The sequence below is a fragment of the Ctenocephalides felis genome, unplaced genomic scaffold, assembly GCF_003426905.1.
Source record: "Ctenocephalides felis isolate EL2017-DRISC unplaced genomic scaffold, ASM342690v1 CF-g0.4_SCAFFOLD_01886, whole genome shotgun sequence".
Taxonomy (NCBI): Eukaryota; Metazoa; Arthropoda; class Insecta; order Siphonaptera; family Pulicidae; genus Ctenocephalides; species Ctenocephalides felis.
The window spans coordinates 96,553,663-96,572,160 of NW_020538040.1; the positions used below are offsets into that span (position 1 = coordinate 96,553,663).

At 30.0% G+C, this 18,498-nt stretch overlaps 2 protein-coding genes across 2 annotated transcripts in view; one reads left to right on the forward strand and one right to left on the reverse strand.

The window, feature by feature from the left end:
* Positions 1-18,498, reverse strand: part of LOC113376716 — a 320,611-nt gene that overhangs the window by 108,903 nt on the left and 193,210 nt on the right. The gene's annotated exons all lie outside the window — the stretch shown is intronic.
* Positions 3,191-18,498, forward strand: part of LOC113375558 (homeobox protein Hmx-like) — a 32,451-nt gene continuing 17,143 nt past the window's right edge. Inside the window, exon 1 of the mRNA XM_026615490.1 lies at positions 3,191-3,501. Within this exon, the coding sequence (XP_026471275.1) occupies positions 3,191-3,501 (311 nt within the window). The remainder of the gene's footprint in view (positions 3,502-18,498) is intronic.

Consider the following 18,498-nt stretch of genomic DNA (forward strand, 5'->3'; position numbering starts at 1 on the left):
TTTTGAATTTAGAGAATAATAAACATGATAATAATGAAAAATTTACATAACGCTTACTTGAAACTGTATTGCTAATTAATCGTGGTCAATGAAAACAATAGATGTTCTTAATTATGTTTGTATAAAAACAGAGTATGTTATGTTGCTTTGAACTCTAATGCATCAATAATTATTACACTGTTTGTATTACAAAACAGTGACTTTTATTATGTTTAGAACTATCTATTATAATTAAGATGACCATAGAGCCTGGCTTGGCTGGGACAGTCCCGGATTGCCACCTTATGCCCCGGGTTTTTCTGAAAGCAATATTTGTTCTGGAATTAGATCTTTTGTCCCGAATTGTCCCAGTTTTTCAAAAATTAATTAATAGGTTTATTAGAAAAAATTATGAAAACAAACAAACAAGTGCTGAATTTAAAAAATTAATTATGAAGGAAATTGAATAGAATTTTATACAAAGCTCGAAAGTAAAAAAACATATACTACATTTAAAAAAGTACTACTTTTAATCGAATATCAAAGTTCTTATAATAATAGAACTGTTTTTTATTGTATCCTAAAATATAATTTGTTATGTTAAAGACCCCCCTCCACCGTAACGAATTAGCGTAACTAAAAATTGCCGTCTCGGGTTTGACTTAAAAAAAAAATGGTCACTTCAACTATAGTAATTAATAACGAATGAATTATCGACGCTAATTCTAAGCTGCTTTCCAAGTACAATTTCAGCAGCGTTAAGCATCTGCAACATAATTTGCAGTGTCAATAAGTTTAACTATCGCAAAGTACTTAATGCTAGCTAGCTAGCTACGATTCGCAGTTCGCCGAGCGTCGGTGGCGTCGATGAAAGCTTCTAGTAGCACAACGAGGCGCGTATCGCCGTAACGCGATATCCTGCAAACAAGATAGACCCAATCGCATATTATGAAGCATATCATTCATCGCTATTAGTGTTGCTACAAGGATCATATATGAGTTGTACATAGCCATCGGCTGTATTTACTATAACAAACTTGTATTTATAACGAAATATAACACCGACGGCCTGGGCCGATTACGAAACATAATTACTTGCAAATCAGAATTAATCCAGGGATGCACGAGAACACGAAGTTCGAATATTTATCAAAACATATTTGTTGTATATTATGTTTAACTTCCCGTATGGTAAGTTATAGTAGAAAATGAAATTTTTTATATATTTTTACAATTCAAAACCTTCTGAATATTTTGGCATACCTTAGAAAAAATTGATGTATGTGTGTGTGTTTATATATGTATGTATATGTGTGTGGAAAGGCAGATCTTGCAGTTTTGGAGATCCAATAAAAAAAGGAATGTTTGGTGGTCAAAAATTATCATTAGATATATGCGCCTCAAATTATCATGTATTTTAATAGTCAGTATAAAGTTTGTTGATATTTCTATGGGTTCTGTACCAATGTTTATCTATTTTTATACAGATATACTTTCTATAATTTCAAAAAATATTTTTTATATTTTCAACAAATTTTGAAATATAAAAAATCAAGTTTTTCAAAAAAGTCAAGGTTTTTCAAAATTTCAAAATTCTAAATAATCTAAATTTATAAAAGTTTTCGAAAAAATTTAAAGCTTTTTTAAAAATTTTAATTTTAAATTATTTGCTTTAAGGCACGATGTCTTACACCACTAGTTAATAATCATATTTGCATAAAGAAATCATGAATGAAATTTGAAAAATATCAGTTCATGCGTTCTTTTCTGCCTCTCAATAACAGCGTTCTTATATTACTGTTCTTATGTAGTATCTGTATGCTTTGTACACAAATAATTTTAGAAAAGCTTCATGCGAGTATTTGATGCTGGGTAATATAATATAACGTTTTTCATTCAATTTTTTATTATTGTATTCAACATCAACAAAAACTAAATTAAGTTAAATTAATCGCCAAATGATGTTAGTTATAACCTACATAACTTGCGAAATTTTAGCTTTAATTTAATTATTAAATGAAAAATTTTAATTTGTAGTATTAATGGTGAATATACGTGATTTAATTATAATTTTTAGAAAAGTTTATATTAACGCATATAATATTTATGTATAAAATTAAACTTATCAAAAAAACTTGTTGGCAAGATAATTAGAATGAAAATTATTTGAATTGGTTAAACCTGGTTTTGCGATATTTTTGAGTAATGTACTCCATTTCAAAGTTTCTAGAGCATCAAAACAGTACTATAAATGTAAGTGCTTCGGCAACTTTAGGATCACTTGACATTTCACATGCCCTAAAATATCCCACAACTCGCGAAACACGTTTGGGAACAGTATCAGTTCTAATACGAAACTGGAATCTAACCATTTATAGTAATCTCGCAGACTGTACACATCAATAATAGCAATAACAACCCTTAAATCAGAACATATTAATCCAACACCCCTCTTAACTGTACTCCGGCGCACACATGAAAGCCGAACGTAGGCAAGAGGGAGAAAGGCAGCGGTTCTCGGAATGCGATGCCCTGCGGCTCGTCTCTCGCTGCGTTCTTCGCGCACAGAGCAACACTATCGTCCCCGGGCGCGTGGGGTGAGTCGCGTTCGCAACCCCGGTCTGCCGATTGGAGCTGCATGCCCGTCAGGCCACACCCTGCGCGTTATGTAGAAAAAGCGTAGGCACACCCCTCGCGTAGAGCGCACAGCGTTGTTCCGAGTCAACCATCCCTTCATCGTGTAATTTTTAGTGAACACAAAATAAGGGTAGCCATCCACTTTAGTATGGTTTTAGATATCTAAGTGTACGATACAAACAAACCAAGTGATTGCTCCCACTATATAGATAATGTTCTGTCGATCTACCAGATGTGTGCTTAAATATATGAAGGAAACGGTTTATTTCAAAAGTGATCTCTAGTGACTGACGTGATATTTGTGATATTTTTTATTAAATTTTTTGACTGATAAATGATTCTTTAGTTTCTAAATAAATATATGATATAATTATATCATATATGACCCATTTGCATCTAGTACTAAAAATGACAATGTTTAACAATGTGTAAAAAATATAATTTCACCTAAGCGACACATTAAATCAGTTTATCAAGCAATTCTTTTAAAATGATCTGTGAAACCTGAATGCTTCGGAGTGAATACTGTTCGGAATTATTGTTTTGGAACAGATTTTGTGACCCAAGAACGAAAATGGATTCACCAAGTCGCGAATCGGAAGTAAATGTAGTGTCTAGCCCCGAACCTAGTCCTGGTTTGCATCGGCCCTACCGCGCGGATTCGAGACCAGAAACGCCACCGCAGCAGAAAACAGCGCCAAGTCAGGCGGGCAGCACGGGATATACGTCATTTTCAATATCGAGTATACTGAGCAGGCATGAACCGTCAAAGAGGTTTGGAAGTTCAACAGCACAGACGGGGTCACCAATAGGACTACTGCCGGCAGCCGCAGCAGCAGCAGCCGCCGGTTCTACACCATGTGGAGACGCTGCTATGCTATCAAGGTAAGAGCTTAAACAATATTTTAGATACAAATTTTGTATGTATATATACAAAAGTTATTCTTCACTTTCCACTCGCGTATTGCAGAATTAATACGTATTTTGCTGCCGGCGGCATCCGAGAGGAAATGGTTAAAATGTCAAAAAGTTTTGGCAGTTTACCATTTTTCTGTTTTCATATTTCACTCTAACCTAATTTTATAAACAATAATTCATCTGATTCTGATGTGTTTTGAACAGTACAACTAATTATTCCTTAAACAAGTAATACTAATACTATATATTAAATAATATACAACACTTTTACATTTCTAAAACATAACAAAATGTAATAACATAATATGTGATAATAATAAAAACACTATTAAATCGAATTTATTCAATGAACTAAAATAGTAGTATTTAAAAAAATAGTTAGTTGGTTAAAGAATCATAAATCATATGCAAAGTTTTGTACTTTATTATTACCACACTGTATCGCCGGAAAAAATGCGAAAAGCATATCCATTCCATTCATAAATATTTTAATTGATTGAATATTTTCTTCAATGAAATACGTAATAAACGATGAACCATAGAGCAATATTTTTGGAATAGGTTCATTGTTGAAAATACTCCATGCATGATACGACATCTTTAATGATATCCAAATTAGATATATAAAATATCACAGCCGAAACATCAGCCCATTCATAAGAGACTTATATGCAAAAAGGAAAAGTTTTGAACCGCATGATTTATTTAAATTATTCTTATATTTATTAATTATATAAATATTTTATTTCAATAATTTTAAAACAACTTATTTTATTTTTTTCATTCGAGTTAGTCCTGTGCGATTATAATACCTTTATATTCTAGATTATGATCATAAATACAATTAACAATCTAGAAAATTGAAAATCGGGTTTTGGATATATAAAAGAAAATAAAGTGACCTATATAAATTTATGTTACAACAGTTCCATCAAGTTTTCAACAACTAGTAATAGACAGCGATTAAAATATTAATTTTTTTTTCAAATATAGAATATAAGGAAATCAAATAAAGACATACTGTCTTATATGCTGATAAAATTTAAGTAAAAAATTAAAACTCGATAAGAAAAATAGTGAAAATAAACATGTAAGTTGAAATGTATTGGTCTTTTCACTGAACGGCCTTTGATTTGTATGAAATACTTTCTTTATTCAATTTTATCGCAATCAATTTGTTAGCTATTATAATAATTTTGACGTTGAAATACGTGAGTCAAAATGTGCAAGGCAATACATCAAATGAAAATAGAAAAAAAAAAAAAAATTTATTATTTTCATACATTTCGACATATTATCCTATGTCATCTTCAGTATCACATATTATACTATGCCTAAATAACTAAACTATAAAACAATGGAAAAAATAAAAGTAACCAAACCTAATATTTGAAAAAGTAACATTGCGTTAAGACTTGAATGTAAACTGAAATGTACCAATTATCTAATGTAAAATCTATTTCTAGTCAATTTAAATCAATTTTTTTAGATTTGATTTTGTAATAAGTGGGACATATTTTTCGGTCAGGTTTCTAAAGTAAAGTAGAAATGTTTGAACCATATATGTGTATTAGGTAAAGAAAATAATAAAAATCATATGAATTTCTTCAATTTTTGTTTGATGTATTGCCTGAAGATTTTGACTTACATATACAAATAATATGTAATAACAATAACCAATACAAATTTAATAAATATAAAAGCATAAAACAATCTACATCCACAATAAATTAAATTATCCCCCACAAGAAAAAAAATAATTGTCTTCTTTATAATTCGTTAATAAGAGCAATGAGGTGATTTATCTCGCGCGTAAAAATCCGCCGCGGGATGTTTCAATGTTAAGACTTGACAAGACATTTAATTCTTTTAAATGTTTTTTACATTGAAGTGGGAGAAATCATACAACGTAGAAAAAAACACAATAAAAAATTAGGGCGAAAAAACTGATTTACAGATTCAGAACAATTTAAAGCGCCAAAACATCAGTCAATTAAGACCAATTAAATATTAGATATAGTGTTTAGAAAATTGTTCATAATGGGTTTATATACACATATACTTTATATATATAATATTATATTTTGCTCTCACCTTTAAATCATATTCTTCTTGAAAGCAAAATTTATTTCTTTCTATAATGAATTTATAATTCGGATATTCAAAAAGATGGATCCCCGGCATCGGCACTCTACAAAGTTAAATTAACTTATTATTTATTAATTTATTAATGTATTAAATCAATTCAACAACACAATTTTATTAAATTACCATATTATATATTTTACCAAATATATAATATAATATACAATCAATTTAACAAAGCTAATTATTACAAACGAATAAATAAATCTTGGTAGGAATATCAATCACCGTTTATAATATCTACTTCTCATAACTAATAAAATCTCATCATCTGAAGAAAAATTAATTCAGCAAAAAATTTATAAATTAAGAAATTATATTTATTTTTGTAAATTACTAAATGTATACCAAACATTAGCAACAGAAGTAAGTAAATATTTCCTCAAATGCAAGAAGTCAATCCATAAGATATTGAATTATAAAATTTTAAAGTTTATAAAGGTTCAGCAGCTTGATTTGCAACATATTTTTTATTTTAATTTCTTATACTTCATTTCTTATATAATTCTTATAAATATCGCCAAACATATGGCTCGTTAAATATATATTCAATTATTAATAGAAATTTTGTGATTATAATTATTACCAGTAATAGTTTTCACATAAATATACTAAAATACATAGTATACAGTTTCACATGAATATGTAACAAATGGGCGAATCCATAAAATTAATAATTATCCCTATATAGACATAATTCGGAAAACCAAAAACAGGTAATTTATTCCAATTATTTAAATTGTTTCTATTATACGTCACACAATTGTAAATATGATAACATATATTTAATAATGATTATTCAATATGCGGTTAAGCGCATCAGGAATAATTACTGAAAACTGAATTTATATGCAAATTTGAAAATAACGTATATTTTCCCTTTATAATCACTGTTTTTAACCGCACACATTATAATGTTTAGGTAATTTTACTATAATGCTTTTCAATCGAATAATTTGCAATGGGCGTATTATTATTTTGTTCGAAATTTAATTCTTCCGTGAAAATGTATTTTGATTAAAATGCTTTTGAACGCGAGCCTTTACATGTGTTCATAAACAGCTAAAGTCCAATCTATTGTAATTCTGTAACGAATGATCAATGAAAAATTTTAGTAAAATATTTTATATAACGGTTTTTAACATTTATATGCATTTTAAAAATATTTTGTATTAACTAAAATTAATTTTAATATTTTTAAATGCAAAACTTTGCTTAAAAGACAGAACTCAAACGGTTAGTAATCCATTACTTCTTCCCTGAGTACCTGACACCACGCGTTAAGCCGAAGGGCAACGAATTGGAGTACCTACCTGTGATCTAGATCTCAGATAAGATTGCGCGCTACTTTATTAGTTTCGTTTTTTTTTTATCAAAAACCACAAATACAAATAAACTCTTAACCGTCAAGAAAGTTATTAGTTTCCCCGCTAAGGTTTATATAAACATAAACACTAAAACCTGTTGCAGGAATAAAATTAATATTTTTTAAACATATAGAGGTAGTAAATATATGCTGATTTAAAAAACCAAAATACTTACATTTTTAGTTGTGCACACTTCAATTTTAGTTCAATTTGCTGCGTATATGAATAGTATAAATAATTATATCAATAACAAATTTTTTTAACTTCATGTGTTAATATCTCCAAAAATTAATAGCGATATTATTATCCATTAGTACCATATACCTAATAAATAAATAAATGATACTGTTTGTGTCCGTATGGTCTAGCTATTGGGTGAGCTAGACCGATTTTCAAGAATATTTTTGGATGATATTAAATTAATTTACAACTGGATTCGATAAATTATCTTAACTGTTTGTACTATTTGAGTTAGTTTTAAGTGCTCAATTCCTCTAAACCAGCATTAAATACTATATAGAAATATCGCATGCAAACATTAAATCACATAGATCATAATTTTTGATATTAATCGAAACTAGTAAATTATTCGAATTAATGTTTACATGAAAAATAGGGAAGCAACAAATTAGTAATTATAAGCAAATATATGCAAATACAAAACAAAATTATTTTTAAACATTTTTTTGGAATTAATGAATTATGTGACTTCAACTTACAGCGGCCTATAATGCACATTCGTGTGTGAAAATGTTATTTCAGATTGAAATGCCTAACGATGGTCATAAATATTGATATCAGTTGTCTTGACAACGTTATAAAATTAAGATTATGCGTCTTCTCACGATAACAACCATAATTATTTTGTAAAATATCGATAAATTTGAGATGCCATCTGAAAATTACGCGGGCCGACAGAGCAATAAGTAGTGTCCTCTGGAAAAAATTTATAATATTATATACGTTTTATATTTGGATACTTCGAAATATAACATATATTAAAGCATAGAATTGCGTTATGTACAATATTACTGATACTTTTTGTTTAAAAATGAGCAATTGTTGCAAAAATATACAAATCGAAAAGTGAGAAAAGGTGAATAATTTTATTTTCTCATTTTCTCATGACTCATTTCATCGTTGAAGTTTATTTGAATATGGGGTCTCAATAATCAAGCGCGATGCTCTTATTAATTTAAGGTCACGGTATCTCATATATATATATATATATATATATATATATATATATATATATGCTCAATATTTTACAAAATTGTATAGAAAACTAAATATAAACATGATTTCCATAATATAATATTACCAAATATTATACAAATGTATATAGATTGGTTGTGTTAAATATTAACCAATTAACTTGGCGCACTCTACGAATATATAGATTAACACTATGTTGAATTTAAAATGTAAATTGAACTTATCCTGATAGAGCACGTAAAAAACAAAAACTTCTATTTTAACAGTGAACCAACACAGAATTTGCATTCGAATGAGTTATGTTATAACAAAGTTATTTTTTCTAAACTTCGAAAACTTTCTACAAAGGAAAACGATTTTTATTAATCTTTCTATATCGATTAATAAAACACAAATTGCAAAGCTTATAAGATCAAATTGTGCTGGTCTCATATTTAACATCTCGTATTGTATTATAGAAATCGCAAAAAAACGAAAATAAAAAAATTAACTTATCTTTACTTTTTAAGGTCTTCTGAACATTTTGGCATACCTTAGAAAAAAATGATGTATGTATGTGTGTGCGTGTAGTATGTATGCATGATCGGAAACAAATTTTCGTCTACGTTTTCGAAAGCACGGATTGACCGATTTAAGTGAATCGAAAAAACATGTCAAAATTAAGAAATAGCATAATTTTTGAGAAGACTGGTCCAGCAGTTTGGGAGATCTAATGAAGAAAATTAAAAAAAAAGACATTTTGTGGTTAAAAATGATAACGTGGCACATACATATCAACTTTTAAATATTCTATATTGTACAAATTTAGTTTACATTTCAATGGCATCGCGATCGCTTGGAAAATAAAAAAAAAATACAGTACGGGAAGTTCCAGCAATTTGGCACAATGCCAAGCACCACTAGTCATATTATTATAGTGTAACTATCGCCTAATCTAGCGACCGGCGCGCGTCATGCGGACTCGCTTGGACCTGGGTAGATTTAGGACATCGTGGCGTGTTAATTGAAATGGGAATCAACGTTATGGTAATCGGAAATACGCACCGGTAATTTTGGACTATTTTCTTGTTAATTTATAATAGAACAGCGTGTAGAGAGACCGCAGCGGCGATAAGCCAAATGCGCTTATCTGCCCATCGCTAATTTTATAACCGCTCGTTCTCCAGATGAATTGACATATGTTTTTATTTGATTAAATTATTTTGTCGACGGTTTTTAAACACACGAAAGTATGTGTTTGATTAATGTTAAGTAATTTAAATATGGGATTAAAACTAGTAATTTTTTTACAATTCAACAACACTTGAAGGAAGGGGGGAAAAGATGTATAACCATCCACTACTTTGATTTTAATGACATCGCTATTGGGAGAAAAACGGCAATGTTTGAAAATCCACAACAAAAGTATTTTCTTTCGTGCTTTTTTCGGTTGTGAGCACTGTTGTTCAGTTTAGGAGACCTTAATATAATAATTAAGTATACGTTATTCAATTCTTTTATAAGTTGTATTGTTAATTTTAAGTTAGATTCAACAGTTATTTTTATATATAACTTCGATAAAAGCTTATACGTAGGTGAAGTAAAAAGGACCAATAGAACCGTTACCAAAGACGTAATCAGTAAAAATAGTGAATAAAGCTAAATAAAGATATAAAAGTCCAGCTATTCCAACTCCGCTGATGAATGAAATACCAGATCAAGGTTATATACAGTTTTATCTCTGTAAAAAATATACCCATAAAATTTATATTTTGAATTGGTTGAATATTGTAGCTATTATTTTGTCAAATCCCTTCAAAATTAAAAATAAGTCATTGGCCTATTTGACTCTGTCCGCTCTATTTTAGCTTGCATATAGGGTAAAAAAGACCAGGTGTCAAATTTCTGAAAAACAGCAAAAAAACACATTTCTACAATGATGAATTATCTGGGAGTTTTACTGGACATAGTCAGATAGTTGTTTGTTTGAAGTGTTATTTGTGTGATATAATTGGTTTGTTTTCCATAATATAATTATTCACAATCAAATTGTACCTTTACGCTCCGCCCTACTCTACATATATTGCCCAGAGCGCATTATGTTTTATTAAATTTAAGTTACTAATCTGGAATAGCAATTCTTTAGAAATTAAAGTAGCTTTTCTCCGACGGTGATTTCACAATAAAGAAAATATAATAACTCCAAATAAAAGAAAGAGCGTTTTTCAATAAATCCATTTTGTCTTGAATTATTTTAGAAAATATAATTTCTGAGTTCAGTATGTTTTCTACAGTATTATAGTAGCATATCAAATCAAATAAAAAAGTGCTCCAATTTCTACACACTACATCAATTGGAATTCGACTGATTTTTTACTGGATAAAAGTATGTATATGAATTTGATTACAACCTATTGTAAATATGGTCTTTCATCTCAAAGACGCGTAGAACTATTCCATGCGGAACCTTAGGGATGTATGTAATAAATACGATTTTATATAATTGAATATATAAATTATATATATTTTTTATAAAATATGAATATAAAACTAGCTACAATGACATCATTTTATCTTAAAATCTCATATCATCGGAGTCAGTTACGTATTCTGAAGTGATTGACCTCGCTCTCAGCTTAGTTTTCACATCGCACTTTCCGCGAATGCAATTAATTAGGAGGTAAACGCTTGCAAATCGTGCAGCGAGCGGCACGTGTATGTCGGCAATAACTCAACAGCCTGAAACAATGTATTTTTGACGTCCGTGATATTAAAACTAATAAACAAAAGCGTTTGGCGAATGTTACGAGGAAATGGCCAAGAAGGAAGAAAGACTACTGCAATGCCTCGCACGCGCCCGTATAACAGATAATTCGAAAATTACAGGTATCGTTATGCTGGTGCGAGCTTTAAGAATCAGGAGCTGGTGAGGATATTACTCAAATTTTATTTCGTGGTAAACACGTGCATATATTAAATACTCAATTGGCAAAAAATGCAAAGCTAACTTTACTAGCAGCGCATGCCATGGTTTTTAACAATAAAAAAAAAGTATATATATATAGAGTAGGGCGGGGCACAAAGCCCCAATTTCATTTTGAGCAATTATATTGTGAAAACCAAGCCAATTATATCACAACAGATAACACATATCAATCAAACAACTATCTGACTATGTTCAGTAAAACTCCAGGCTAATTCAAATATTTGTCATCTGGTCCCTTTTACTCCTAAGACTAAAGGGTAAAGTGGACTATCCAGAGGACAAACAGTTTCAATGTCTTATTTTTAATTTTATAGGGATTTTACGAAAAAGTAGCTCATTATAACGCAAAAAATAAATTACATGGGTACTTTTGAGTCTCGTAAACTGAACAACAGTGCTCACAACCAAAACAAATTAACAACAAATGAAAATACGTCTGTTATAGATTTTCAAACATTGCCGTTTATCTCCCAATAGCGACGTCGTAAGAATCAAGGTAATCGCTGGTTATACATATTTTTTTCTCTATTTGCAAATATTGTTGGTTGAAAAGATCTTTATTTTACTTGTTTTTGAGATATCGGTGGTAAACCCTTGTACCCGCGGACTTGTAAGCCCTCTATCTGTTCACTGAATATATTATAATTCTTTTTATTAAATCTTCATACGTACATTTACAGCACTTCACAGTTAGCATGTTCGGAGTTTTGACCAGCTTTTCATTTACATTTTGTAGCACAATTCAAAAAGCATTTGTGATCTAACTTTATTACCGTATCCTCATCCGAATACGTTTTTTAAAGTATAAATCTCAGAATTAACTTTAACTAAATGCTTTATTTAACTAAATGCAATTTTTGGTGTTTAGAAACAAAATCAGCTTTGACCAACGTTGATTTATTCAAATCATATTATAAACCAAATCAGATTTGATAAATGTTGACTTATTCAAATAATATGAATTTAGATTTATTTGTTAATTGCATTAACACTTCAATAATTGCAATAGATTAGTAGATGTAATTCTAATATTAGTTTCTTTATGGTTTCTAATATTGGTTCTTTTAATATTTCTAATTATGGCTATGAATGAATGTATCTATAAAAAATATTTTTAAAATTTTCTTGCTGCATTTCTTTGAATAAATTATTTATCAACTTCATACGTGGTGTCTGTTAATGTTTTCTTCCCTCTTCTTATTTGTGGTTTGGCAAATTGTATTCTGCTCTTTATACCTGCATCACAAGATAGGATTATAGATACTCCGCTAAATACACAAAAGTAATAACCCCGAATTGGCCGGACGGCCGCAGAGCCAATCATAACCCGAATGCGGCGGCATGTGTTTTGTGGCATCGCGTTACCGATTCGTTTAATTATTACTGTTTAATAACATAAATAACAATTACGAATTAACCACCGATACCATATGATAATGTTATGCACGTTTTGTGTGTTATTATGAATTATGGAAATTTGCGTATGTTTGAATTTATAATGGTATTAGGAACGCACAGGGATGGACGCTAATTTGAATACTGGCACAGTTTGTTTCGCGTCGGCGGCGCAAGCAGAATTTAACAGTAGGTAGTATTATTTTACAGTTGTTATAATTTTTAATAACTGGTTGGGTTTTCGTGGAGGCCAGAATAATTACGTTGTCAAGATAGAATTTATAACCGGCGAAATAACTAAAATTATGCCCACAGTTTAGAGCAACCTATTAAAATTAGTAACTTATTTTTTGTACAGTAATGGCGACAATAATTATAAACTACACACACACACACATAAATATATACATATATATTATTTTTAATGGTATTCATTATTAGCAACGGTATTATACAAACTACGCAATATATTTGATTATTCATTCCCAACATTGTATCACATTGTAGTTTATCTTGAGTCACACACACGTGCATTCAAGTCTTGTCAACATTTATCAAAACTACACTAAAAATTCTATCAGTCATCTATTGCTGAAGTGCTTCTAGAAATCTTTATACTTCATTTGCACTCAACCAAGTGAACTAAAGCGTAAAGTATAAAAAGCCTAGCAATAACCCAGTAGAGTTAGTTTAGTTTAGTAGTTCAGTTAGTTTTGTTTTGTAATTCAGTTTAGTTCAGTTTAGTTAGGGCTTTTGAGCAGTCATGGATAAATAGTTGATAGTTCAGAACAGTTAATAGCAAAAATTTCACATTAAGTTTAATGGTATTTAAGTAATAATTTTATTTATTTTTTCTTTCTTTTATAAATATATAAATGTTTTGAATAAAATCTAAAAAAATGTCTATTCAAATTACACCCAATAACAACTATAATTTGTCATAAAATTTAATACATAATCAATTAAATTTGTATCGCATCATGATTACATTTACTTCGCGTGTCTACTAGAGTAGACATATTAATTAACAGATGATGTATACGCTTTGCTGCTAGAAAATAGATTGCACGGTAATAAACTAACATTCCGGTGTAATGTTAAACGCATAATAATTTTACACACGTATATTCGTAGATAGTATTTATTCCGCGAACTGCACATTAATCAGATTATCAATATCACTGTCAAAGCGTCCGGGCCGACCGTGGACTGCCGACGTGTGACAATTGCGACAGAGAGGTGGCCATTTTGTGTTGACGATATATTCAAACTAATAACGAATAATATGAATGATCGCTCATCAAATTCCAATTTATACAACATTTATAATGCACACATCGCTATTATGCACCAAATAATTACGCTGTTGAACAACACCGGTGGATTATTATTTGTTGAATGCCGTGATCGAGAAGTAAAACGAATATTTAGATTTCAAACAACGAATTTGTTTGTAGATACAAAATTTGCTTTATTTGTCAATTATTATTTACTAATGTAAATTGGGATAAAAAACTGAACGAAATAATCTTTTTGATTCATATATTACGTTCATTTGATCTCAGACTCGCCATATTTAATACATTTTTTTAGTTGCTATGAAGACATATTATATTACCAAAAACTTTATTAAAATCATGTGAGAGAATCTGCGCAGTCTTCATAGATATATGGCAATCAAGTTAGCTTTTGCGTTCTATTATATTTATTTATTATAAATTAATATATTTCCACAATGGTAAACACCGAGAAAGAAACGCATAATACAAATAAGCGCTGATAATGAATCACAATATATAAATATTGTTGGATTATTAATGGGAACCAAATTTCAAATAGATGGGATCCAGATGTTGATAGTAATTACTAGCACATTTACTACCTCTGACCACTAGACTTCCGTAAGCAAGCCTATCCAGTACATTCAGTCCTCGGGTCTCCGCGGGCTATCACATTTACTACCCCTGAATACCGGACCTCCATCGACATAACAATCCACAGCAGCAGTACCATTTGCACCAAACAAAGAAAATAGCGTAAGCAAATGCACAGATGCCATATCTACAACTCTCCTACACTCAATAGAATTAGTCTTCACACCAACTAAGTACAACGTGTTCCCGATCACCTTCCAATAGGTTTGACGTAAACACTGAGCGGAGAGTGTGTGGCAATCACATCAGCCTTGGCGTTAAATGAGAATACAATAATGTGCCATTAAATTTAATATATTTTAATACATTTAATATTATGTAACAAGGATATTTCTTTTTATTATAAATTATAACATTTCCACAGATATATCGTGAAGTAAAATTTTGATCATTATTAAGTTGATACTTAAAATAAATAACATACTACATGTATGGTGTAAGTATTTCTTAAAAATTTATATAAATATATTCGTAAATAAACCTTATATTAAAAAATATCAGTGAGACTATGTACATTATAGAAATAAAGTTGTTGGCCATTGGGGTTTGCCATAGCTGATTCTAACACTATAAATTAGATAATGTACAAAACAAGTTATTCTAAACTGCCTGGTGCGTTTACCGAAATTGCAAGCGATTTACACTAAAGCCAGCCGTTGTTCTTTGTAATAACAGGGAACTATGAATTCGTCGTGAACTAACAGGCGGCGCTTTAATTAACACTGTGTAATTTACATCAATTCATACCACGGGTTCCTGATTGCGCATTTGCGTTATCGCGGATGTCCGCCGACAAATTTTGTGTTCCGGCGTCGGGCGTGCTAATGACGGGGCCGCGGCTCGCGTGCCACGGGCCACGGCGCACGGGATGCGATATATCATGGTGGCAGCGATGCTTTTTCAATCAGTTTTCTTAATGGCTTCATTACTTGTACCGTCCGATGGAGCTCATCGACTTTTTATTGCACGAGAGGATTTCAATGTATTCGATATTAGCGATTTGCCTGCCGGAGGGATATTTTATTTTGGAATTTAGATGGATTATTAAAGTAGAGTAAACACAAACTCTAAATTTCTGATAAAATTAAATATTGATTTATAAATTTAGTATAAATATACATATGTAATAGAAACAAAAACACTAAATTAAGTAACATTTACGTATATATTACGTATAGGTCTGTAAGCAGAGTTAAACTCCAAATCCAATCAGAAAAGAATAGTGTGAGAAATTTCCCATTGCCATTAAGCACTGCAGTGCCCGATATATATATAATATTTTAAATCATAAGCATATTATTTTAAAACTTGTACTATTAGATCGAATTGAGAATCCGTTCCATTATCGGAATAACTTATGCTAAAAAAATTCTTAAAAATTGGTCCGGCTTTTCAGAAGCAGTTCATGCAGAAACAAACAACAAATATAATTTTTAGGTTGGGAAATAAGCTTTATTTTGAATTTTTCAATCCAGTAATCAATGCTTGTACGAATATTCTTTTGTAGGCTAATTTATTCACTACTATTTCTTTAAATCAAGTCCCTAATCAATAACCTTTGATTTGAGTTACTCAAATAATGCAGATAGTAATAAATTCCTAAAAGTACATGTTAAATTGACTGGCACAAAAATCTATTATTGAGTGACTGTCAAATCGTAGATGAACGATCGGGTGACTGGTCGCACGCGACTCCTGCAAATTTGCCGGCTAATGATTTCGGAGATCGACGTCGCGGCGATGCGACCTTTGTCGATGCTCTGTTGGAAGCTTCGCCCGCGGGCAATTTCCACGAAGATTTCCTACAATTTAGCGCAGTGGCAGGTCGTTCGATCAGACGACTGGTAGGGATAATAATAATTCAGTAAATAAAGTAATAAATGAATAAAATACAATGAAATATTTTCATATGTTTCGATACGCAAAAATAAAAATTTGTTGTATCAAAAATCAAAATGTTGAACTTTCGACTCCATTTCATCAAACATATTATAAATACATGTCAGCAATTACGTTATATAATCTTAATATTAAAATACGACTATAACATAAGGGTTGTGTCATATGTAGCATAAAAATATTCAGTAGAATACTTGGAACAGAATGATTCTAAAAATAAAATATATCATATATTTCCATCCACGGAAAAAATTCGTCGTAAATGTCAGTGCTCAAAATAAACGTTTGCATTATAATGTAATATGAACTAGATAAAGGTCTTTTAGGTACTGACATCTTGATTTAAAGAATTAGATAGGGTTTGTAGCGTAATAACGCCAGATCTGGATTAATATAAAAATATTTTGAGAGATTAGCAAACTATTAAGATGAAAAGTAATTTAACAATTTAAAAACTAAACCAATTGAGATTGAAAAAAAATAGAGAGTAAAAAATACTTAAAAAATTGCTAATCTTAGTTTTAACTTTAGCTCAGCAACTAAGACTATTTTTACTAACAAACCCCTTTTAAATCAAACGATTTAGAAAATTTGTCTACTGAATTAACTGCCTAGATTGCAATTTAATTTACATTGGAGAAACGAGCCAGAATTTAACGAAGCGATTACAACAATACAAAAATAACTAAAAAATCCTAGAAAATTTAAAACTATGCTCACGGACCACATTAATACTTCACAAGTCACAACACTAATATTAAATTTAAAGATAATTAAATACTATTACAAATCATACGTAACATATACAAATTTTAAGTTTAACGATCTCTAAAGTACATAATGTTATGGTAATTACATTCATAAAACAATAGATAAAAATTTATTTTTTGAAGCATCACTAATATTTGAAAATCATTATAGAAGTTAAAGATAACAATTTATACTGCTTATGCGACAGTCATATTTATGCGTTTTGGACCTTCATTATATATTGAACATCGTAATATTACTGTGAATTATACGAAAAATTATGTGACTGAATAATTCACATGACGTCTTATTACACGATTCAATTTATTTTTATTTTCGTCTGTCGTATTGTGCAGACAAATGATGAGCGTTGGAAATTGTTTTTGTCGTGTAGTGTGTAGTCGTCTAGTAATCTGAGATTTGTTGCAAACAACCCTTACTCGAGCTTCTTAACTTGTCACTCGATTCCATGCTTGTGAAATAAACACACAATCATTTCATTGAAGTTTTTGAAAGAAATATTTTATATTTTATTATGAAACTCATAAATAAATGTATGTTTACGTCTATAAAGTTATATAACAAAAATGTTTATTTATTTCAATAATATTGATGATAAAGAGAATAGTATTTGTGATGAATGAAACGTAATCAAGCATAAATGATGTTATTTTATAAATGCGATTAAACTTATAAATTAAGAGTATTAATTATTCATTATATAGCTGGTAGTTTCAGCCATAAATACAAGCGTATACTACAAATACATTTAGTATTTCAATTTCTATCAACTTCGTTAGTTTGATATTTAAACTATTTATTTACTCACTTGATAAATATTTTTTGTGTTATGTATACTTATTGCTTTTTTTATTTTTTTGTATAATTGTAGTCATCAATTAATTTACATTTTTAATATTTGGGTCATTGCACTGAATATGAGCCAAATCTGATCGGAGCTTAGAGGTTTGCTTGCAAAAAGGTCCACCGGCGATATCTAAATAACAAGTAAAGTTATGAATTTTTCAACAACAGTAATTGAAAGTAGAGATTCTTATGACGTCGCTATTGGGAGATAAACGCAGTGTTTGAAAATCCATAACAAAAGCATTTTCTTTCGTTGATAGTTTTTTTGGTCGTGTGTACTGTTATTTAGTTTACGAAACCTTAATATTAATTCTGAGTGTACGTTATTTAATTATTTTACAAGATGTATTGTTAATTTGAAGATAATCTCAACAGTTTTTATTATATAATCTTTATAAAATCTTACACGTGGATGGGGTAAAAAGAA